This window comes from Marasmius oreades, chromosome 3, assembly GCF_018924745.1.
Source record: "Marasmius oreades isolate 03SP1 chromosome 3, whole genome shotgun sequence".
NCBI classification, from domain to species: domain Eukaryota; kingdom Fungi; phylum Basidiomycota; class Agaricomycetes; order Agaricales; family Marasmiaceae; genus Marasmius; species Marasmius oreades.
The window spans coordinates 1,871,499-1,895,660 of NC_057325.1; the positions used below are offsets into that span (position 1 = coordinate 1,871,499).

General features: G+C 43.8%; 3 protein-coding genes across 3 annotated transcripts; all 3 read right to left on the reverse strand.

Moving 5' to 3' along the window:
* Nucleotides 1–272: 272 nt before the first annotated feature.
* On the reverse strand, nucleotides 273–789 carry E1B28_005930 (uncharacterized protein; the record flags this gene model as incomplete). Its single annotated transcript, XM_043150533.1, has 2 exons — nucleotides 273–535; nucleotides 621–789. The coding sequence occupies 2 exons, from the start codon at nucleotides 787–789 to the stop codon at nucleotides 273–275; spliced, it is 432 nt and encodes a 143-aa protein (XP_043011621.1).
* Nucleotides 790–4,258: 3,469 nt separating this feature from the next.
* On the reverse strand, nucleotides 4,259–5,887 carry E1B28_005931 (uncharacterized protein; the record flags this gene model as incomplete). The annotated part of the gene is made up of 2 exons (XM_043150534.1): nucleotides 4,259–5,268; nucleotides 5,722–5,887. 2 exons carry the CDS (start codon nucleotides 5,885–5,887, stop codon nucleotides 4,259–4,261), a joined length of 1,176 nt encoding a protein of 391 aa, XP_043011622.1.
* A 97-nt stretch (nucleotides 5,888–5,984) lies between these two features.
* E1B28_005932 (uncharacterized protein) lies at nucleotides 5,985–7,073 on the reverse strand (the record flags this gene model as incomplete). The annotated part of the gene is made up of 1 exon (XM_043150535.1): nucleotides 5,985–7,073. The coding sequence occupies one exon, from the start codon at nucleotides 7,071–7,073 to the stop codon at nucleotides 5,985–5,987; it is 1,089 nt and encodes a 362-aa protein (XP_043011623.1).
* Between the last annotated feature and the right edge of the window lie 17,089 nt (nucleotides 7,074–24,162).

The following is a 24,162-nucleotide window of genomic DNA, read 5'->3' on the forward strand; positions in this document are numbered from 1 at the left end:
GTCTTTACAGTATCATTGCGCACATTTGAAAGGTATATACCCCCATCTTTACGTCTATAGCATTTATCGTTCCCACTTTACATTCACTTCTTTCTCTTTCCCTTCATGGACTGTACTGGATATATATGGACATGGACATGTGACTAGCTAGATATAGTAGTGCTTGGTCAGAGGGATTCCTTAGTCTTTTCTCTTTGGATTCCCCTCTGCTAGGTGCGCATTTTGGATATGTTTTAGCTATGGCTGCCTAATATACTTTGGATTCCCCTCTGCTAGACCTGTGTGATCATTCTTCCACCTCTAGCAGGGTTGCCCTTATACTTAGGGAAATATGGACCAGAATGGGAGACACCACCAGTACGTACTGGGGCAGGAAGCAATGATTGGTGGTAGAATGCATTGGACTCATGATCATTCTCATCGTAAGCCTTGGCCTTGGCCTTCCAACCATCAAGGTCATCATCAGAGGGACGATGCTTACTGGTGGCAACACAAGAGCCAATGCTGCGCTTCAAACCAGCACGAAAGTAGTTGACTATGGTAAGGGGATCAGTGTAAGCAGAGCGCTTGACAAGAGAATCAAAGGAGTCAATGTACTGATCTAACTAACGACTGGTTACCCTGATAGTAAGAGGTGGTACGAAGCTCATTACGAGCAAGAGTATCATCATCAAGCACAGTGAGGCACTCTTTGAAGCAAGGACAAAGAAGAAGATGGGAATTCTTTCTCTTTGGATGACCTTGAAGGTCTTTCTCCTGTCGCTCGGGCCGTTTTGGAAAAACTGGCATGAGAAAGACCAGCTTATGAAAAGGCATTTGGCCATCCAATGTATCGTAAACAGTAAGTCTAATATTTCTATCTTAGAACTTGTTATTAATTCTTAATAGAGCGTAGCCTATCTGCCTTTTGGACTTCATCTTTTATGGTCATTTCTTATCTTTTGTATGTATCAATAGCTCTACTTTTATTGTAGCTTTCTTGATTCTTGTTCTGGGCTTTTAGCTCTCATACCTTGTATCTTGGTATGCGCTACAGCCCTTAAATTCTTCTTTTTGTATTTCTAAGTCATATCTTTTATTTCCATCAAAATTTGTTTGATTTGTATACAAACTCAACTTGTTAAGTTAAAGTCTCGTTGGTAATAACTCATGTATCTCTATGCTCGGAGTTAGATGAATCTATCCATAGCACATTGTTCAATCATTCTTATTGCTATGCATCGCTTGCATAGCTTCTCGCTTATACACTTTTCTAAGCAATGATTATCTTTTCAGGATCCATAGGGGTATTATTAGGTACACCAGTATGTTTGTGTAGGTGTCCAAATCGCAAAACTTGAATCTACGGTCAAATTTTCAGGTACCTCAGGTACCTCCCCCCCAAACAAATGAGCAGTCAACTCCTTTTGACTAGATGTTGGATCCAGGACTCCTTTGGGACCATAAGGTAGAGGTCGTCTATGGCTGGACAGTAGAGCGCAAAAAGGTATAAAAGGTTGACTGTAGATAGCCAATTCTTCACTACCCAGCTCAACCAGCCTTAGTAGTAACCAGTTCTCAATTTATACATTCTCATATCATCTAAAACATGTCCACTCGTAGTGAATTTGAATTTGTTCCCACTAAAATATGGGTTGAACGCGCTGCTTCAATTGTCAAACAGGTCAGACAGTTGCATACCTATGCCAACAGACAACGTTGCATTGGATCTTTATCGTAACGTCGTTGAGATGGTCACCACTGACATCGAGCAGTTCTCCCTTGATAAGAGCATTGACTTTGCAAAGGCCAAGTCCTTCTACGTCGAGATGTGCGCTGTGCACAACAAGGCTACTACTATCAAGTGCAAGAATGTAAGCTCTTATTGTATTATTTGTTCTAAATGTTGATATTGACTTTGCCATAGGGAGCTAGCTCTTCTCGCAACGAAGTTACTATCGAAATTTCCGATACTGAGGAAGCCAACAGTAAAGTAAGCCCTATAGTATCTTCTACTGTCATCTACAGACTGATCCTTTCACCAGAATGACGACGTCAAGATGAAGGATGCCACCCAAGGTAAAGATCCCATGAAAATTCGTATTTCCAAGAAGAAAGAGGTCCGTAGATCGTTCTATTCAGTTCATATAATTCTTTAATTCTTCTATAGATCGAAGCAAAGCCTGCCAAGAAGGCTCGTATGGATAAGGCAGGTGTAAGGGGACATCCTGCTTTGATGGACTTGGTCAATTTTGAATCTCTAGTTTGGAGCATTTCCACAAGTCGCAGAAGCTGAATCATCGGCAGGTGCGCTGGTCATTGTATCTCTCCCACTTTGACTTCACTCTCCACCACAGACCTGGTCGTTCTATGGGCAAGCCAGATGCATTGTCTAGGCGTGCTGATCATGGCAAGGGAACCAATGACAATGAGAACATTGTGTTGTTGTAACCTAAGCTGTTTCAGCTTCGAGTCCTGGAAGCGGTCAAGGTAGAGGGTGAGGAGTGAGACCTCTTGCGTGATATTCGCAACAGCCTCAATGGGGACCTGGAGGAACCTGTTGCTAAAGCTGCTGAGGAGTTGCGCAAGGATAGGAGTCACCAATGTGTCTGCACTGCAGAGTGGTCTTTGACTGATGGTTTGTTATCATTCAGAGGCAAGATCTATGTCCCCAAAGACAAAGACCTTCGCCGAAGAATTGTTTCACAATACCATGATACTCGAGTGGCAGGACATCGAGGTAGGTGGAAGACGTTGGAGCTGGTTGCAAGGAACTACTGGTGGCCACAGATGTCGAGATATATTGGTCAGTACACTTGCACCTGTCAACCTTGCATTAGGACCAAGCTACAACGTCGGAAACCACTTGGTGAACTTCATCCCCTAGACACTCCCCCTGGGCGCTGGCATACAGTGTCTGTTGACTTTATTGTGGAGTTGCCAGAGGCTCATGGGTTTGATGCAATCATGAATGTGGTGGATACACTTGGTAAACGTGCACACTTCCTTCCTACACATACCACAGTTACTGCTGAAGGTGCTGCACACTTATATCTTGAGGAAGTGTGGAAACACCATGGAACACCACAAGTTGTTGTCTCTGACAGAGGTACTCAATTTGTGGCTGAATTCATGCGTGAACTCTATTGCTTGCTTGGGATCAAGTTGGCTACATCCACTGCTTTCCACCCTCAGACAGATGGTCAAACTGAACGAGTGAACCAAGAGCTTGAACAGTATCTTAGGCTCTTTGTCAGTCATCGTCAGAATGACTGGGATGATCTGTTGCCCTTGGGTGAGTTTGCATACAACAATCACATCCATTCATCCATCCAGACCACTCCATTCATGCTTGACACTGGAATGAATCCTCGCATGGGATTTGAGCCTAACCAACCCCCATCTCGTCTGGAGAGTGTCAATCAGTTCAAGGATTGCATGCAAGCTGGACTGGATGAAGCCAAGTCTGCACTGAACAAGGCCAAGGAGGAATACACTCAATACTACAATCGTCATCATACTCCTGCTCCAGAACTTAGTGCAGGAGATCAGGTATGGTTAGTTAGATGCCTCTGACATCCAGACTGATCAGCCTTCATCCAAGCTTGCACATCAACGACTTGGTCCTTTCACTGTTGACTGTCGAGTTGGTCATGGTGCCTACAAGCTCAAATTGCCCAACTCTATGCGTCGATTGCATCCTGTATTTCCCATTGTCAAGCTCACTCCTTTCATTCCTGACCCCATTCCCAATCGTGCTCCTACTCCACCTCCCCCTCCTGTTATTGTTGATGGCCAAGAACACCATGTTGTTGATGAAATCCTAGAAGCACAGTACAGATGGAACAGATTGTGGTATAAGGTGCGATGGAAAGGCTACAATGTCTCTGAGGATGACTAGGTACGGTATGATGACCTTGACAATGCTGATGAACTTCTGGAGAAATTCTACCAAAGGAACCCAGGAGCACCTAGAAAGGTCATCAGAGCAGTGTTTGACTCTATTCAATTCAGGACTATTCCAATGCCCTCTGCAGCTGATCAGGCAAGTAATTGGCGAGTGCGTCGAGGCCGCCACATGCTAAAAGGGGGGGTAATGTAAGGGGACAACCTGCTTTGGTGGACTTGGTCAATTTTGGATCTCTAGTCCGGAGCTGTGCACTTGTTTGGCTTATAGGATCTGCCCCCGGACATCAATCGACACACAGCTTGCACGGTTCAAGAGAGCACATAAAACATGACCTAGCTGCACACTGTGACTTATCTGTATGAATGAGTTCTAAAGGTGTAGAAGCTCGATGTTCAGATGAAAAATATGGTTGTTGCGGCATCTTCCCTTCAATACAACTATCACAACATACCCCAGTCTGAGGAATACTGGAGGAAAAATTCTCAAATCCCTTTCCACATTTGCGCTCAGAACCTGTTTGACAATCTTCTGCCCTGCATGAACAAGACGATCATGACCTAGTTCAAAATCATGAATCCATTTGTCAAATATTGGAGCTGCAATAAGAATGTCTTCCGCAGGAATAGGATGGGTGAAGTACGATAACGAAGGCGGTGGTTCAGAGATTTCGGTAGATGGTGGTAAAATGAATTCGCATTTAATGAACAACAAATGATGCATGATTTTTATAGCAAACATTCGTGGTGAGGGTCGTTTCATGTAGACTCGGCCTTCATTCCCATCATAGTACATTTGCATGCCACATTCCAGAAATGTTCCAAAGGAAAATAGATTTATGGGACATTCCAGTGCATAATGTGCATCTTCCAATGTAATAATGAACGTCTTCTCAGGGAAATGAACATCGTTTAGTCGAATTTTTATTGTTCCTCTTCCATGCGTTGATAGTTTGCCACAGTTTGGTGTTCCAATAGACAAAAAGGTACTCAAGTCGAAGTTCCAGAACAGTTGTTTGTCGTTGAACAAATGTTTAGAACTGCCCGAATCCAAAATTCCCTGATATTCCCTAACCAACGCAGAGAAAACAACTGGGGACTCAGTGATAAGCGATGATAACCATCCTGGAGGAACATCCGGTGGTTCAAGTAGATAATCGTCAAATGATTCTTCATTCATTTCAGCAGTATTGACGGTTACATGATTGTCATCATCTTCAGAGTTGTGTAGAGGATCTGGATCCAGTAATGTGGCAGAATTCGACAATGAATGAGATGTGGCAAGGTTCACCTGAGGTCGAATGGTAGTGGAAGAGTTCGATGGTTGATCATTTCGAGAAGTGGTTTGAGAAGTGGTTCTAGACGATGCCGTTGGAGTAGAATCTCATTGATTCAAAGTTTCACCTCCTCGAGGGTTGACAGATTGACGTGAGTGATGGTTTCCATTCATGGAGTAAGCAGCTGTACAGATTTTGTGGCGTACTATCCGATTTGAATCTGTTTGTAAAACCAGGTCTGCAAAATAATCCTATGAGGAACGATCTAGAGTGTGTGGGTCCTCAGACATTGCCATTATCCCCATGTTACAGATACTCTTCCATAAAATGTCATTTGGCAACATTGCAAGGAAACGATTAATCGCTTCTGGCCAGTTGATAGGATAAGAGACCTGATGAAGAGCATTGAGATCTGCTTTCCATTCTGTTACAAACTCCAATATGTGTTCCGTGCTTTTGGGTGTCTTGTTCCAAAGTGTTTCTTTGACAAGAGTTGCATGGGAATAATCACCAATACCATATCATTGTCGTAGGAGAGATAAAATGTCTCAAGCGGTACGACGTTGTCCTGATGTAGGGTCAAATGCAGGAGGTAGAGTAACAGCAACGGTTTGTGCTAATCGTGACATGAGAATATGCGAAGCAACACCGTCCCGAGCCCAGAAGATCATCCACAGCTGATAATCTTGTATAGACGAAATTGGTGAAAGCATTGGTGGAAACATGGGAATGGTATCAGGATTGAAGAATGACGTGTTGTTCGGAGGTGGTCCACATATCCATGAGTTTAGGCCAAGATTCTGGATCATACCAGTCCCTGCCTCAGACCATTGTGCAAAAATTTGAACGTCCCTGAAGGATAGGTATAGTAGTGGTAGTAGGAGCAGTAGATGGGGGATGAGAAATATAAGCTTGAAGTAATGATTGCGAATTCTGTAAAGTAGTAGAGTCCAAATTGAAATTTTGAGAATAAGAATGAACAAAAGAAGTCTGTGGAATCGGTTGTGTTTGATAAGGAGGAGGAAATAAACCCATCCCCATTCCAGGCGAGTTGTATAATGACAGTGTCATGTCTGGATATGGTGCACGAACATCAGCATGCAATGAGTTATGCAATGACTGTGTCACATCGTGCTGATGTTCATTAGACGGATGTTGTTGATGTTGTACCATAACTATAAGTGAATGTAAAGTTTCTGTGAGTTCAGTGATTTCAGAGCGAGTGACATATAACGACGAGTTTGGATTATGAGAACGAGTTTGAGAAGATTGAGACATATGAGGAGGAGAATCTCGGTGATGTTCATCTGGAACATCTGTAGGTTCTAGAAGACCATTTGTACTGCTGTCAGGATCATCAAAACGAGTAGGAACATGTACCCGAGATGACGATGAAGACATCACACCCCCATTATCTATGTTACCATCTACCGATGGTAGTACAGTTCGTTCAATGATGGGTGTGCTATTTGTGGGTGCAATTCTGTTGGTAGAAATTGAAAAAGGGATCTGTGTTGTTGAAGACAAACCCGCATCTTTCGACAGATTGCCACTAGTAGCAGATTGAAGTTCCCAGAGAGCAGCACCATAATTCAACAAAGCATGAGAAGGAGTAACAAAAGTATTCTGCATTGGAAGGTTTTGGCCATTAGCCAATAAGTTGAATTGAGAAGAAGAAGAACGAGGAATTGTAAAGCGATTCAGTCTAAGAGGAGGAGCCGATTGTGGAATTACTCCATATGTAGGAGAGACAGGAGAATAAACAGGTTGATAAGGAACATTAGAAGAAAGTTGATAAGGAATATTGGGAGTGTTATTTGAATTAAAAAGATTAATCGAAGGACCAGTAGGTAACGAAGATGAACTGTGCTGTGGTTGAGGAGGCGGTTGATTCTGGCGATCCAAAGACATCTGGACTCATCCAGGATGTAAAATGGTGTTGTCGACAACAGAACAAGGAGTTATCGGCAAAATCGGTGAAATTAACGAGATCGTGGGAAATCTTGTCTGTCGAAAATGGACCCGTGGGATATTATGATATGATCAGGTGGAATTCGAAATGTAAGGATTGGGAACACGCAAGCCAAGTGTGGAGAACCGGTCTTGTGTATTAATCCTAGAAACCTGAAAAGGATAGGCCCATAACCTGATGAGACGATAATGCGACTTTTGACATCTACGCTACATTATGTCCATTTTAGCACATATATTAAGTGCTTTGGAACGATATAGATATCGTATGAGAACTAGAGTGAGCCCAAGCTGCTAGTTAAAGCTTATGGCCGTTAGCAGAGTACACTAGTACAGCTGAGAAACAGCTAGAGAGCATCCCGTAGCGCTAGCCTGAAAACTGTAAGACACTACGCAAGCGGTCGCTATTCAGAAAGACCACTCTCTGTACTCTATTATGCACAAAGCGATTAAGGGATATTAGGTTGAGGCTTATGCTTCAGTACTGGACTCGTAGCTAAGAGGGATGAAGTCTTAAACAGACTCCTAAAAAAGAGAGAGCGAACACTCTCAAATGAAGACAGACTTAGAGAAAGGCACGCCGAAGTGTTGAGTGCTAGCGGTTCATACGGGCCAAGCGGATGCTACAGAAAGAAGTAAAACACACGCCCAAGACCAAGGACAAGGTGAAGTCAGGTGCGAGCGATCGGAGAGGTGTCCAAACATGTGCAAGCATCAGAGAGAGACTGTCTTCGGACAGGTCGGAGAGAATAGCGCTCTCAGATAGATTGAGGATCGGATTCCATGTGCCGAACCATACGAGTTCTCGCTAAGAGACTAACCGATGAATAGAGACCAGTGACGTTAAGAGCTAGACTCTTCCAGACCATGTGCAGATGCCTGGCGGAAAGAGCTAGCGAAGTTAGAGGCATATGCTAGCGGTATTAGCGAGCGAGAATGCAGCTAGATAGCATCACCTGCAAGAACCCAGCATGGGCAGCCGAGCCCGAAGACAATTTGTAAGCTAGTGTAGAAATTGTATATATACCAGGCCTGTATCTGTAATTAAGGCAAGCAAGTACTGCCAGTGTGTAGGAAAGTTTCGGAGCAACTGCCTGTGCGTAGTCTCCAAATAGAGATTAGATTTGCCCTGTTAAATCAGTGATTGGATAAGAGATTGGATAAGAGCGAGCAATTCAGAGAACAGTTCAGAGACCTTCAGAGTTATTCAGAGAACAGTCTTCGTATTGAGTTTCATAGTCCACAGAGGACCCCTAGCTTTCCACTCTCCTTTCTAAGTCCACTGGACCCAAAGCAACCCTAATACAAAAACCCCTAGCTGTTCAAGTGCATAGCACAGATAGCTGTAACTAAGAGCTAGCTTTCCCTAGTCTTTAGTATTACCCTTTTTGAGATAAGAAGTGTACCCTTTGACAAGCATTTCCACCCTTGCAATTCTTCTGGGGTGTTGAGTGGTGATAGACTCTTCACAACTGGGATAGCTATATTGTTGAGGATTGATTGATTTGTCAGTGCTACACATAGCACTGGTAGGTTGGTTTGTTCTTTAGGATAGAGGTTGATATATCATTCCCAGCGCCCATTAACGAGATCCCTATGATAACACACACAGGATGTGAGTACTCCTCAGCAGACTGTGATGAAGGAAAAGGCTATATAACCACCTATGATAATACACACAGGATGTGAGTACTATAGATGTACTGTAAGTAATGGTAAAGAACGATATGTGAGAAATACGTACCTCCTCAGCAGACCGTGATGAAGGAAAAGGCTGAGGAGGATGCGTCGAATAGGACAATGATATGATAGTCACGTGTAAGCTACGGGTAAGTCTGAACTAGGCCCAACATCTTGACATTGTCATTCTCGTAAAAGGATTGAGCCGTAGATAGCTTTAGAATGAACTGGAGGGCTTACTTTAGTGTTTGCTTCCTCAGTGTCAGAGATTTCAATAGTAGCTTCATTGCAAGAAGAGCTAGCTCCCTACAGCGAAGTCAATATCAACATTTAGAACAAATAATACAATAAGAGCTTACATTCTTGCGCTTGATAGTAGTAGCCTTGTTGTGCACAGCGCACATCTCGACGTAGAAGGACTTGGCCTTTGCAAAGTCAATGCTCTTATCAAGGGAGAACTGCTCGATGTCAGTGGTGACCATCTCAACGACGTTACGATAAAGATCAAACGCAACGTCGTCTTTGGCAGACTGGAAGCTTTGGAGTTTAGTTTGAACCTACGGCAGAAGCATTAGTATGAAACAGAGGTAAAAGAGTGGTGCTGAACGTACCACAATGTCAAGAAGCTGTTTGGTGAACAGCTCAGTGGATAGCTTGTTGGCATAGGTATGCAACTGTCTGACCTGTTCGACAATTGAAGCAGCGCGTTCAACCCATATTTTAGTGGGAACAAATTCAAATTCACTACGAGTGGACATGTTTTAGATGATATGAGAATGTATAAATTGAGAACTGGTTACTACTAAGGCTGGTTGAGCTGGGTAGTGAAGAATTGGCTATCTACAGTCAACCTTTTATACCTTTTTGCGCTCTACTGTCCAGCCATAGACGACCTCTACCTTATGGTCCCAAAGGAGTCCTGGATCCAACATCTAGTCAAAAGGAGTTGACTGCTCATTTGTTTGGGGGGGAGGTACCTGAGGTACCTGAAAATTTGACCGTAGATTCAAGTTTTGCGATTTGGACACCTACACAAACATACTGGTGTACCTAATAATATCCTTACAGATCCTGAAAAGATAATCATTGCTTAGAAAAACTTATAAGCGAGAGATGCATAGCAATAAGAATGATTGAACAATGTGCTACAGATAGATGCATCTAACTCCGAGCATAGAGATACATGAGCTATGGCCAACAAGACTTTAACTTAACAATTAGAGTTTCAAGTTGGACTTATTTGAACTTAGCCACACAGTATAAAAATCAAACAAGTTTTGATTTTACTACAAGATATGAAATAAAAATACAAAAAGAGGAAGTTAAGCGCCGTAGTGCATACCCAGATACAAGATATGAGGGGCTATAAGCCCAGTACAAGAAGTTCAAGAAGAGCTACAATATATGTAAGCTATTGATACAAACAAGAAATGATAATGAGGCAGAAATAGTCTCTTCTTGAAACAAAAATCAAACCCATAGAAGTCCTTATTCTAAGGAACGGTTAATGATAAGAAACAAACGAGAGTGGTACAATGACTTACCAAGTTGCCCTTTTTCTGAGCTTAGCCCTCTTGTGGTGCTTAGCCCAGAAGAGCTTTCACTTCAGTCTGCGTTTGCTAAGAGCAGTGGGGACCTCGATCTCCTCTTCATCGGCGCTTGAGTCATGGTCAGTACTCCAGAGAAAGGTGGTTAGATTCAGTCTACAGAAAATAGAGAGGAACATACCGCTTCATCTGCTTCATCATCGATGAGCATGGCAACCGTAGGCTTGGCCTAACAGTTGTAAGAAGTTGAAATAATATGAATAGAAGAGAAGACTTACTGGTCCTTCTGAAGGGTGGGAGGAAGCTCACTGATTCTCTTCCTCTGCATCCTCTGCAGCAACTTCAAGCTCTGGCTCAGGAGCAGCGACGGGGACCGAAACATCTTCAGGCACTGGAGGCGTAGGGTCCTTGAAGAAACAATAAGAAACAATTTATAAGAAATAAAGAAGATATGAACTGTAGATTGGAGAAGAGTGGGCTCTGGATCTGAATGGCCTGTGATTGGCCAGCTGAGTACCTCACCAAGAGCCTTGACTTGATCTGATAATGCGACTTAGTTGACTATGCTACACGGTTCTTTTTGCACTTTAAACAGTGCTATGGAGCGATATTTATCGTATTAAGAACTAGAGTGAGCCTGAATTGCTAGTTAAAGCTAGTGCCGCTAGTAGGATGTGCCGTAGGCGCAGCTAGACCAGTTAGAGAGAGCTATAGATCGTGTCAGAAAACTGTATGACCGTTTGAAACCTGTAGAACACTATGAGCAGAGGACTTAAGCAGTAATTCACCAAGTTCTACTCTCTACATTCTGCTATGCACTGGCATATCAAGGGATTGTACTATTAGAGGACTTGTAGTCTTCACGGAACCGTTCGTAGCAGAACTTAATGGAGTCAAAAGACCTTCATACTAGGAGTACCTACTTCTACGGGGGATTTAGTTGACAAGAAATCGGACATTGGACCACACAGACTAGGAGAAATTTGATATGACCGTAGATCGAGTCCCGATCTGAGGAAAAGACAAAAAGACATGATACAGATCCCGGATCACAGATAGAGTACCTAGGAACCAGGCAGGAATGAACAACGGATCTCGGAGTCCACGCTGTTCATGTGCTATGGCGATTCGGAACTCTGGATCCATATGCTGGAACTACTTGGACACACAAAGTCCATATGATTTGATAACGTCGAAATGCAGGATAAGGTCCGTAGGCAGGAAATACCATATGGTACGCCTATGTAGGTCCATTCTACATGCTGAAACAAGAATGAAGAACGGTCCAGATTGGTCCAAAACATATGATTCGAATATGGAAAAGCTCCGTAGACAAGATTCTGCACATGTAGCAGTCCTTAGCGATAAGACTCCGCATGGATTCGTAGCTATGGTGCATTATTTTTAGAGATAGAACAAGTAGAGATAGGATTACAAAGCTAGCGTAGAAGTAGTATAAAAGCAGCTCATGTATCCGTAGATAAAAAAGTACTACCCGTGCGTAGGAAAGTCCTGAGTGGGTTGCCCGTGAGTAACTGCTCTTGACACCAATAGAGAGATTTGCCCTGTCTTTGTGCAGTGAAACGATAAGATTTGATTTGAACTATACGAGACCGTCGAGGTCAAAAACTAGAGAACTATCCGTCCGTAGGCTGCCGAGGTCTTGATTACTGTTTCGTGATCTGTCAAGGGTCTTAGCGTTCATGTCCGCCGAGGACTTAGTTTTCGTGTCCGTCGAGGGCAATAGTCTCCAATCGTTCGAATTAGTCTTACCGTAGACGAAATTCATAGTCCCACTTAGTCCACTGGACAATAAACAGAGCCCCTACAAACCCTAGAATTCCCGTAGCTGTGGTGTTTTTACACTTCCAGTTACACATTGATTTCATAAGAACTTCATACGATACTGAGACTGTGATCTTGTGTGTAACCTTTGCCAAGCAGTCCACCCTTGCAATCTTTCCTGGTGTGTAGAGTTATTGATAGACTTTACACGGAGGTTTACTAGTTTTTGGGTTGATTTGTTGTTGGTGCTACTCCCGTAGCTCTGATATTAGGTTGACTCTTGAGTGGTATTCTTCGCCCATTATCTGGTGACCACCGCAGGGGGTGGAAATAAGATTACATTCAGTATCAAACGAAATATTGTGAAATTCCGGTAGTTTTAGCCCTACGGCGAGAACTACAAAAACAACAAAAACCAAAAGAACTTCTCTCAGAAAGATTAGTTCACAGCGACGTAATACTCGCACTTCACTAGCGGCTGGCAAACAAGTCTTACAGACACATAGTCTTACGGCTTTAGCATCTAGTACCCCAGCTCAAGTACCGAGAGCTGGTCAGTCTTCTCGATCTACGCGCAATTCTACGCAAGGAAGCGAGACTACCTAAGTTATCCCAAACGATTTAAGAAACCCCGGTTTCTCTTTTGACAGAAGTCCGAGAGAAGCTTTCCGAGATACGAGATCTACGCAAGGTCCTAGAAACCAAGCGTTAGAAACCCCATACGAAACCCCAGAGATTTTAACTGAAGACATTGAACCGTTTTCTTCACCGTTATCATCTCTACCCTCCGAATACAATTCAGACTTCGACCTACGGGAAGAAGAGTTTTATTCTTTTGAACTAAACCCGAGTTTATTTCTTGAGAGACCGTTAACGAGTATGTCCCATATATCGAATGACCCAGTAGCAGCAGGTGTGCCAGATGAAGAAAGACCGATAAAGAAGTCCTGGACGGAGTTCTCTAAAGGTGGTTTGAAAGAATTGGATAAAGATACGTCGAAACGAAGGCTCCCCACATTCAACCGTCTAGATCCTGGAAATCTACGGGAATGGATGGCGGCTATCCTACAATATGGGAAAGTCAAGGGCTGGAAGTTAGATGAATCTTTTATCATTCTAGCAATGATTCAAATGCAGTTCGAGACCTCTCGACTCCTGGCACATCATTTACCATCTACGAGAGTCTATAGTTGGGCCGCCTTTGAGAAAGAGATGTTTGATTCGTTCCCGTCGATTAGGGATTTAGAAATAGGAGCACTGGAGAATTTAGATCTGTTGAAGGCTAGGTTCTCTGGTATAGGAGAAGAGCAGCTACAAAAGCTTACTTCGTTTAATATGGAGTTTGAATTTGAAGCAGACAAACTTGCAGGAAGTTTGTCGAATCGAGAGAAAGTACAGAAGTTTGCGGAATGTCTAGACCCGACATTCTGGCGAGAGATCAGAAAGAGGCTACGGGACCCTCACTACGTTCGAAACCTGCAGGCAGAAAAGCCCGTAGAAGTAGATAGTGGGTGGGTGGCTTCCCAGCTAGACCCTTTTGCTTTCTCCCAAGTTAGGGATATGGCTTTGACCATAAGTAATGAGTTAGTAGGCGATTGCTATGCACCTCAGGGCTTAGATCCTGTTAGCTATACTCTAGGAGTGAAAGCGGCGGCTCCTGTAGGAACCCCTTTGATCACTCGTGCAAAAATCGAGCCTACGATAGCTCCATTGTCTTCGTACAAGAAGGAAATAGCTTCTGACGAGTTGACAATGAAACTTTTGGCCTCCGTAGACGCACAGAATACTCGAATGAACGACTTCGCACGTGCAGTTTCTGAACTTTCGAAGAAGATGCCTGACTTCAGTCAGCCTAACTTCTACAAAAACATGCAAGCTATGGCGTATCATAATGGAAGCCAAGGGCAGAGTAGCGGTGGATCTAGGCCTTCAAACCAGATTACATCCAACTCTACGGCCGCAGGGCAGCCATATAGGGCGCCTATGGACAAAAATTGCATTATTTGTGATGAACCCGGGCATTTTTGGAGAGAATGCAGGCAAGCACAAGAGCTATCCCAGAAGAAGTGGATAGTTAAGAATGAACATACGAATAGATTGGAGATGTACGATGGGAATAACCTCCCACCGCCTGATCCAGTAAAGAAAGAGTCGCGAGCAGACAGAATTAGAGCTATCGCTATAGAGAAGGGATGACCAGGTGCTGAAAAGACCAGTTTCTTCTTACAGGGAGACTTGGATCTTGATGATGATCTCCCAGACCGTCAATCTGTGCCTACGATAGAAGTTTTGTTACAGAGAATTGCTGCTTTGGAGGTAGAGACTCGTCGCCAGTCGGGCGACAGCTCAAAAAACTAAAAGGTCCAATGATGGACTCCTCAGATAAGAAAGATAGATCTCGAGATACCCAGAGGAGACCGGAGGACCCCAAAAAAATAAAATTACCACCAAAACCCCAAGTAGTGATATCTACGCCGTCGTTCTTAAGGAAACAACCGTATGTGATACCCCAGAGAAAGCCTTTCGAGGAAGAGGTCTCTGAAGAAGAAGATGAAGCAGAATCAGATGAAGAAGAACCTCCGTCGCAGGTCGATAGATGTCCTTCTACTCCGCCACCAAGGGTATTCGATAAAATTCAGCCCGTAGAACGTGTCCCACAACCAAGGGATTCTGTATTGCCCCGAAGCGTAATTCCTGAAGACAAGGGTGCTTCAAAATCTAAGAAGGTTCATTCCGAAAACGTGAAGAAAGCGTCTACGGAAAATCTTCAAAATGTTGAAACAAAAAGATATAAGCAACGGGTGATACAAGACCTAATTGACCAAATGATGGCCAATCCGGCTAGTGTCTGCTTGAACAAGCTCACGGCTTCAGAAGAGTTCCGAAAGGCATTGCTACGGCGAGTTAGGAATAAGCACGTTCGAACGAAGAACTATAAAGCGTTCCTTCAAACGTTAGACTATCCGATAAAAGACTCTACGGCGGCTGAGGAACCTTTTGATGAAGAAGCGGAGTTTGTGAAAGTAGATAATATTGAGACCGTAGATTCGTTCGAAACCTTGGAAGAGGAAGAAGACGGATTGGAAGCGGGATCAGTAGTTCACCGAGATGTTGTGGAAGTTTATCGCACCGAGTTAGATTCTGAAGAAAAACAGAAGGTCGTGATAGTAGCTGGATTGTCCGAGGGACTCAGATGTGTTTTTCCTGAGGTTAACGGTTCTACGGAAAGAGTAGAAGCGGTGATCGATGGTGGATCGCAAATAATCGCGATTGACGCATGGGTTGCTCAAGGATTAGGCTTGCAATGGGATCCGAATTCAGTGATTCACATGCAGTCTGCCAATGGACAGCTGAAACCAACACTGGGAGTGTGCAGAAATGTACCTTTCAAGTTTGGTGAAGTAACAGTATACTTGCAACTTCATGTGGTGGAGAAAGCTCCCTTTCAGATTCTCTTGGGTAGACCTTTCGATGTCCTAACGGAATCGAAAGTGCAAAACTTCAAGGATGGAGATCAGTGGGTTACGGTTTCATGCCCAAACAAAGGAATTCAAAGTGTCATCCCTACATACATGAGAGGGGAAGGCATTAAGATAAAACCTAAGCGGGAACCAACCCTACGGACGCAGAGTTCAGAGGAAGCGCAGAAAGAAAGAGAACAACGAGGGACTGAATCTTCAAATTTTCAGTCCACCTTGATGAATTGATAGAGGATCAAGGAGAGGTGGCTCTACAAATATCCGTAGATGCTCACGGTGTTCCACGAATTGAAAAATATAAAAATTTGATAAATACAAAATTCTCTCCTACGGAGCTGGCTGGAGCCTTCATAGAAGCTTCAAATAGTGAAAGGACTACTAGTCAGTCTGATTCGAGAGTGATGAAAAACATTGATATAAACGAAAAAGACCAAAAACACACAGAAGATACAAAACACAAAAACAGTGCTTCTATTTCTCCTTGTGCTACGGACAGTTTTCTTTCTTTATATTCATCAGCACTAGTTTCGAATTCCCTAGATTCCATACACGGTGAATCTACGGAACGAGAACGGTTGCTTTGTACTACTAGAAGAGGTTCAACCCTCGAAGGCTTCAACAGCCAAAAATTGGCACATCGATCGGACTCTTCTCAACAAGATAAGATAGATGAGCTTAGTGAGGTCGCCGTAGACAGCAGAGCTTTACTTTTGAAGGCTCAAGATACCCATAGTCTATGTGAACTTGTTGATTCGCTTAGTACGAATTTCAAGGATCTCGCTGATGCGTCGAGAATTGAAGAAAATCCAGATAGATTGATACCCCCGTTGCTCCGACTACGAAGTTTTGTAGGGGGTGCGGTTGAAAATGAAAGTGCATTTGATACAATGCTATATGAAGCATCTGCGCTAGTAGATTATCACCAAAGGATGTACGAAAATCACTACCAAACCGACGAATGTATAGCCTTGGATTTGGATAGGTTAGCTAAGGATCCCGAGAAACGAGGAAAGACTTTGTTCAATGAACTAGCTTTTCATAAGGAAAGATGGTTGCAAGTCTACGGGACTATAGACAACTTTCCTAAGGACCTTTATACGGGCGAAACCCCGATAGATGAGATTCTATCGTCTACGGACTCTCTGAATGCCTACGTTATCGAACTTGATGCGTGTGTACAAGAGATGGGGCTTGCTCTACGCAACTTAGAAGGAAAGCTTTCGAGAGAAAGTCTTCCTACGAATTCATATAGCACATTCTTGAGTAGCTCGCAGTCTATAGAGCGTGAGAACTATGTCTCCCAGGGTGCTACGGCGCTTGGAAAACATACAGTTCAGTCGGTCTACGGAAAATATAAGCCAGTAGCACTTAAAGTCCGACCACAATTGGCTAAGATGCCAGAAGAATTCCGAGTTCTTAGGAATATTACTGGGGATCCGCTTGAAGGGATGCCAGTACTATCGCCGCACCCTCCTGAGTTCAGTCCAGGAGAACGGTATACAGAAGAACGTAAGGAAATCATAGAAAAGAATCATAATGAAGGCTTCCTATGGCCCGAAGAAATGAAATTGGTACACCATCTGATGAAAATCCAAGAGAAAGGATTCGCTTGGAGTGCAGATGAAGGTGGAACATTTCGTACAGATTTCTTCCCGCCGATTAAGTTTCCAGTGTTGCCTCACAAGCCCTGGGTTGAGCATAATATCCCTATTCCACCTGGGATTTACGAAGAAGTCTGCCAGATTTTGAAGGACAAAATCGCAGCAGGAGTGTACGAACCTACTACGTCGTCGTATCGATCGAAGTGGTTCATGGTACTAAAGAAAGATGGAAAGAGTCTACGGCTGGTTCATTCGTTAGAACCATTGAATGCAGTCACGATTCAGCATTCTGGAATTCCACCTGGAACAGCTGAGATTGCTAGTAGCTTTTCCGGAAGAGCATGTATAGGAATGTTAGACATTTGGGTTGGCTACGATGAAAGGCTTATCGACGAGGAATCGAGAGACTTTACTACGTTCCAAACACCCTTTGGCCCCTATAGATTAGTGAAACTACCTATGGGATGGACTAATTCAGTCCCTTTGTTTCATGAGGATGTAACATACATCCTACGGGAAGAAATTCCTCATGTTACTAGACCATACATTGACGACGTACCTATACGAGGACCTAGTACTAGATATGAGTTACCTGATGGCGGCTACGAGGTGATCCCTGAGAATCCAGGCATCCGTAGATTCGTTTGGGAGCATTTACAGAACGTGAATCGAATAGTTCAGCGAATGAAGTATGCGGGAGGTACCTTTTCAGGTCCAAAGGCTTTCATTTGTTGCGCTGAAGGAATGGTAGTAGGTCATAGAGTGTCCTACGACGGTGAAAAACCTGTAGAGAAGTTTGCAGAGATCATTCTCTCTTGGGATCCAAAAAACTTCAGAAACAAAACTGATATTCGATCATTTCTGGGGATTGCAGGACAGATGCGCATGTTCATTAAGGACTACGCTAAGAAGACAAGACCATTGAATAAGCTCACTGGAGCTTTTGTACCATTTGAAATGAACAAGGATGCTTGTGAAGCTGTCCGAGAGGTTCAAGATGGAATCCGTGATGCACCCGCGCTACGGCCCATTGACTATAAGAATCCGACGGGTATCACTTTGGCCGTAGATTCGTCTTGGCACGGTGTAGGCTATTACTTGTACCAAGTAGACCCCGAAAATCCAAAAATGAAGTTCTACAATTACTTTGGGTCTATAACGTTCAATGAGAGAGAAGCTCGCTTCTCACAACCTAAAAGAGAGCTCTACGGGTTACTTATGGCGCTACGAGCGTCGAAGTATCAAACTTTTGGATGTAGACCGTTGACCGTAGAAACGGATGCCAGCTACATTAAAGGAATGTTGAACAATCCGGATAGTGCTCCGAATGCTAGCATTAACCGGTGGATTGAAGAGATCAGACTCTATCATTTTGAACTAGTTCATATTAAAGGACTTGTACATGGTCCAGATGGACTTTCGAGACCTCCTCCTGGTGGGATATCTACGCCTAGACCAGAAGGATGGGAAGAATTCCTGGTCGACGACGATGGTCAGCCAGTAAAGTTTCGAATGGGAGATGGAATCGAGGATGAACCTTTTGACATTGATACGTTCAAGGATGATATAGATCCGCGGTCAGGTTATTTGGTTTCATTAGCTGAGAAAGAACCAAAGTTGGCTACATCTGTCTTTTGCTATTTAGAAGACTTACGGTCTGCTGTAGATGAAGCAAACTTTGTAGATAAGATAAGAAATTGGGCGCTACGGAAACCTCCAGACTATGTTTCAGCATTTTTGAAGCAAGTACCAGTGGTTCCGCCCGCCGTAGATGACAGTTGGAATGATTCTCATCCATATAAGCCTATACATGAATATACGAATGAGATTAAAAGGTTCGATGAGAAAGTTCCACAAATTGAAGAGTGGCTTCTAGATCCCGAAGCAGATTTTGTAAGCGAGTTATCTAAAAACGAAATGAACAGTTTCATTACATTGGGATCGAAATTCTTTCTAGACCCCGATGGGAGACTTTACAAATGGTCTACGGATGGTTCTACACAACATAGGTTGTATGTAGTTCCTGATAAGAGGATGTGGATGCTCGTAGCAAGTCACGATCATCTAGGACATAAAGGAATGTTTGCGACTAAGTCGATCATGGAGAAACGATTTTGGTGGCCGCATATGGACAAGGACATAGATTGGTTTGTCCGTAGCTGTCAAGAATGCCAGGATCGAAGGCTTGATCTTTTGAGAATACCACCAGTGGTTACTCACACACCGTCGCTGTTCCAAGTGATCCATGTAGATGTTTTAAGTATGACTCCCGCTAGCAACAGTTGTAAACTGATTGTTCACGGACGATGCGCACTATCGAGATGGTCCGAAGCAAGGGCTATTCAAAGTGATACAGCCAGAATACTCGCAGAGTGGTTCTTTGACGATATCATTAGTAGATGGGGTTGTCCCGAGGAGGTTGTTACGGATAATGCACCACAAATGATTGCTATGGCAAGGTGGCTTACGGACAAATACGGTGTCTGTAGCATTAAGATTTCACCGTACAATTCTCAAGCAAACGGAAAGATTGAGAGAGCGCATTTCGATCTACGGAGCGCGCTTTCGAAAGCCGTAGCTGGAGACCTTGCGAAATGGTACTGGTTTTTGAAGCATATTTTGTGGGCGGATAGAGTAACAACTAGGAAAGACCTAGGTTGCTCCCCCTACTTCTTTGTTACCGGTGCAGAACCTATACTACCGCTTGATATTGTGGAATCTACGTGGCTAGTGAAACTACCCAATAGGTTTCTATCACGAGAAGAGTTAATTGGCTTTCGAGCGCAAGCTCTGGCTAAACACAGAACGCATGTAACAGCTATGCGAGATAGAATTACAGAAGAAAAGCGTAGACGCTTGATCAAGTACGAACGGGAATATATACATACTATCTTAAACTTTGAACCCGGAGACTTGGTTCAAGTACGGAATACCGCTATTGAAAAGAACTTGGATAGGAAAATGTTCCCTAGATACTTTGGGCCTTGCGTAGTCATTCGACGAACTAAAGGTGGCTCTTATATCTTAGCGGAAATGGATGGGACATTGCTACGGGGAAAATATGGAGCCTTTCGCATCCTACCTCACGCAGCGCGATACCACATTGACCTTCCTACGGAAATAAAAGATTTAATTCAGCTATCTAAAGATGAGTTAGAAGCCATGGCTAATGAAGATGAACCAACTGAGTACGAACTTGGAGTGGATTACATCTTTGACAGGGCTCAAAACCTGAGGCTGAATGGTAATGCCTCAGCTACGGCAGAAAATGATAATGAAATTGAGCTACCTAGCGAATCTGAGGATCCAATGGAAGATCCAATAAGAGTTACTAGGTCTGCTAAGAAGAAAGTTAGATTCTCTCAGATCTGACTGAACATATGAAACTGAAAAATCCAGTTAGATTCTAATAAAATCTAACTGGTGCACAAGTATACGAAATGACAGTAATATGAAAGGAGCGGACACCGTTTATCGCTACAGCCAGCCATTGTTAAAAGAGTGGTCTATGGAAAGATACACTACTGAATAGACTCCATAGGAGCACCTGCATCCGCCTCAGTAGGCTGGTTTGTAGACCTCTCCTGTGCTGAAGTCGACGTAGCTGACTGTTCGACGGAAAGGGCGAGGCGGGAAAGGACTAGCTGATTTGCCTCGACGAGTTTTTCGTAGGCTGCCCGGTACGCTGCTCCTTGGTGAAGGATCGAAAAGGCCGATGCATTGACCTCCGTACGGAGGAGGGTCTGAATGGCGGCGAGGTCGGACGCAGAAAGGGAGTCCATACCAAAATGGGCCGGCATGCTGGCTATGACCTTGAGTACAGAGAGATGCGTAGACTCTCTGCATTTCTTCTCCTCTGTCCAACAAGTTGTCAAAAGTGATGCTACGGCCACGAATGAAGAGAGGACGGTCCCAAGGTGGACACTCACCCTCGGATTCGGGCGTAAGGTCTACGCCTGCCTTATCGATACGAGCCTTCTTAGCAGGCTTTGCTTCGATCTACGGAAAGATTAGAAATGATTTATATGAAACGAATAATGCGATCTACGGACCTCTTTCTTCTTGGAAATGCGAATTTTCATAGGGTCTTTACCTTTGGTGGCGTCCTTCATCTTGAAGTCGTCATTCTGGTAAAAAGGTTGAGCCGTAGATAGGTTTAGAACAAACTGGAAGGCTTACTTTATTGTTTGCTTCTTCAGTATCAGAGATTTCGATAGTAGCTTCGTTGCGAGAAGAGCTAGCTCCCTACGGCGAAGTCAATATTGAAAATTAGAAAGATTAATGAAATAAGAGCTTACATTCTTGCGCTTGATAGCAGATGCCTTGTTGCGCACAGCGCACATCTCGACGTAGAAGGATTTGGCCTTTGCAAAGTTAATGCTCTTATCGAGGGAGAACTGCTCGATGTCGGCGGTGACCATCTCGACGACGTTGCAATAAAGATCGAATGCGACATCGTCTTTGGCAGACTGGTAGCTTTGGAGCTTGGTCTGAACCTACGGCAGAAGCATTACAATGAAACAGAGATGAAAGAGCGGTGCTGAACGTACCACAACGTCGAGAAGCTGTTTGGTGAACAGCTCGGCGGACAGCTTGTTAGCGTAGGGACGCAACTGGCTGACTTGTTCAACGATCGGAGCAGCGCATTCGACCCAGATTTTAGTAGGAACGAATTCGCTACGAGTGGACATTTTAAAGATAAGAATGTAAGAGTTGAGAATTGGTTACTACGAATGCTGGTATAGCTGGGTAGTGAAGAATTGACTACCTATGGTCAACCTTTTATACCTTTTGCACTCTACTATCCAGCCGTAGATAACTTTCTCTACCTTATGGTCCTAAAGGACTCCCGGATCCAACATCTAGTCAACAGGAGTTGACTGCTCATTTGTTTGGGGGAGAGGTACCTTAGGTTCCTGAAAATTTGACCGTAGATTCAAGTTTTGCGATTTGAACACCTACATGAACATACGGGTGTACCTACGGATCCTGAAAAGATAATCATCGCTTAGAAAAAACTTATAAGCGAGAACCTACACGAGAGATGCATAGCGATAGGAATGATTGAACAATGTGCTACGGATAGATTCATCTAACTCCGAGCATAGAGATAGATGGGCACGCCTGTCAATACCCTAACTTAAACAGTTGAGTTAAGTCAAACTCATTGGAACTCAGTTCACGCGTGGTACAAATCAAACAAGTTTTGATTTACTACAAGATATGAAATTAGAAATACAAAAAGGGAATTTAGGCGCCGTAGCGCGTACCAAAATACAAGATAAGAGGGCTAGAAGCCCAGTACAAGAATCAAGAGAAGCTACAGTAACTGTGAGCTATTGATACAAAACAGGACAACAAGAAATGAAAAAAAAAAAAATAGATGAAGTTCGAGTTCGCTGAGATACACCAAGTCCAAAAGAAGAAAGACTATGCTCTAATGAAGAGTTAGTATCAACTTTTAAGACAAGGGATTCAACTTACCGTTTACGAAACAGCGGACGACCAAAGGCCTTTTCGTAGGCTAGTCGTTCCCGTGCCAACTTTTCCATAACGGCCCGAGCTACGGGAGAAAGATCTTCGAGGTCAGAAGGGGAAAGTTGCCAATCCGCTGTTTCTTCCTCGTTAGTCTCTTCCCCATCGCTTGAATCTTCGGAACTCTAGATAGAAATGATTAGAACCAGTCTACGGAAAGATAGTAAGAGACTTACCGCTTCCTCGGCCTCATCGTCGATCAAGTCGTGAGCCGTAATCGCTACTTCCTAGAAATAATATGATTAAAAGATAGAACATGATTAAAAGATTGACTTACGGGTTCTTGTACTTGAGGATCTTCAGCGCCCTCAGCGTCCTGAACCGTACTGGACTTGGCTACAGATGAAGAAGCCTCTGCAGAAGAAGAGTCCGATGAATCACCATCAGATTCACCCTCTTCTTCTTCCTCTTCATCTGCGCTAACCTTCTTGGAAGCTCCAGAAGTTGTGGGAACGGGTGGATCGATGGAAGTAGAAGGCTAGAAAATGGAAACCAGAAATGAATCAGACAGATCCCCGTAAATATGAAATGAAACGAAGCTTACCAAAGGAACGGAAGCGGGAGCACTTTCAGTGACTGTTTCTATGGCAGAACCTGAAAGTGACCAACCAAGAGCGTCACCAAGGGCTTTGACTTGGGAAGGGGTCATTTTAAAGTCCTCATCATCACCAAGACCTTTGAAAACTTCGACGGGATCCCTACCAGCCGCCCGTAGCGCCCTCTGACTTTCCTGGATGTTAGACCAGACCAACTTAGCTGCGTTGTAAGTGGTCTTCTGGGCCAGTTGGATCTGCTCGTAAGACCGAAGTTCGCGATCAAGCCGTAGCGCGATCTTGGCCAGAACTGGTAAAGGAAATTAAATAAAAAGAAAAGAAATTGAACAAGAAGAACTTGCGAAGGTTGTTGCTTGAGGCTGCTTCGAGTTTCTTGAGCCCAGAACGCGAGTTGTCGGGATCAAAGAAAGAGCACTTCTGCTTCCCTGCGAAGCAACGTGCACAAGTCGGTCTATGCCCAGCCTTGCCACTGGCAGCCCAGATCGGTTTGCAATCTGCGTAGCCGAAGTAGGTGCATCGACCACAGGGAGTTAGGCGATCAAACTGATCAGAATCAGTCAGAAATGAACTTATAAGAGAAAGAAACAGTAACTTACAAATGTTACAGACCGGCCAGCTTTCAGAATCGATTCGAGGCTCAATTTAGCCTCCCCAAGGTCGAATTTAAGGTCCATGTCTAATCTATGGTGTAAGAATAAATGATATGAGTAGAAAAGAGGCACTTACTTCGAGCTTCCCCGATCCAAGACTCAGGAAAGACATAGGTGGGCGCCGAAGATGTCCACAGTTCATCTACGGACGGGGGAATTTGCTTTTCAGCCGTCTTCTTCTTGCCTTCACCCCTGAAA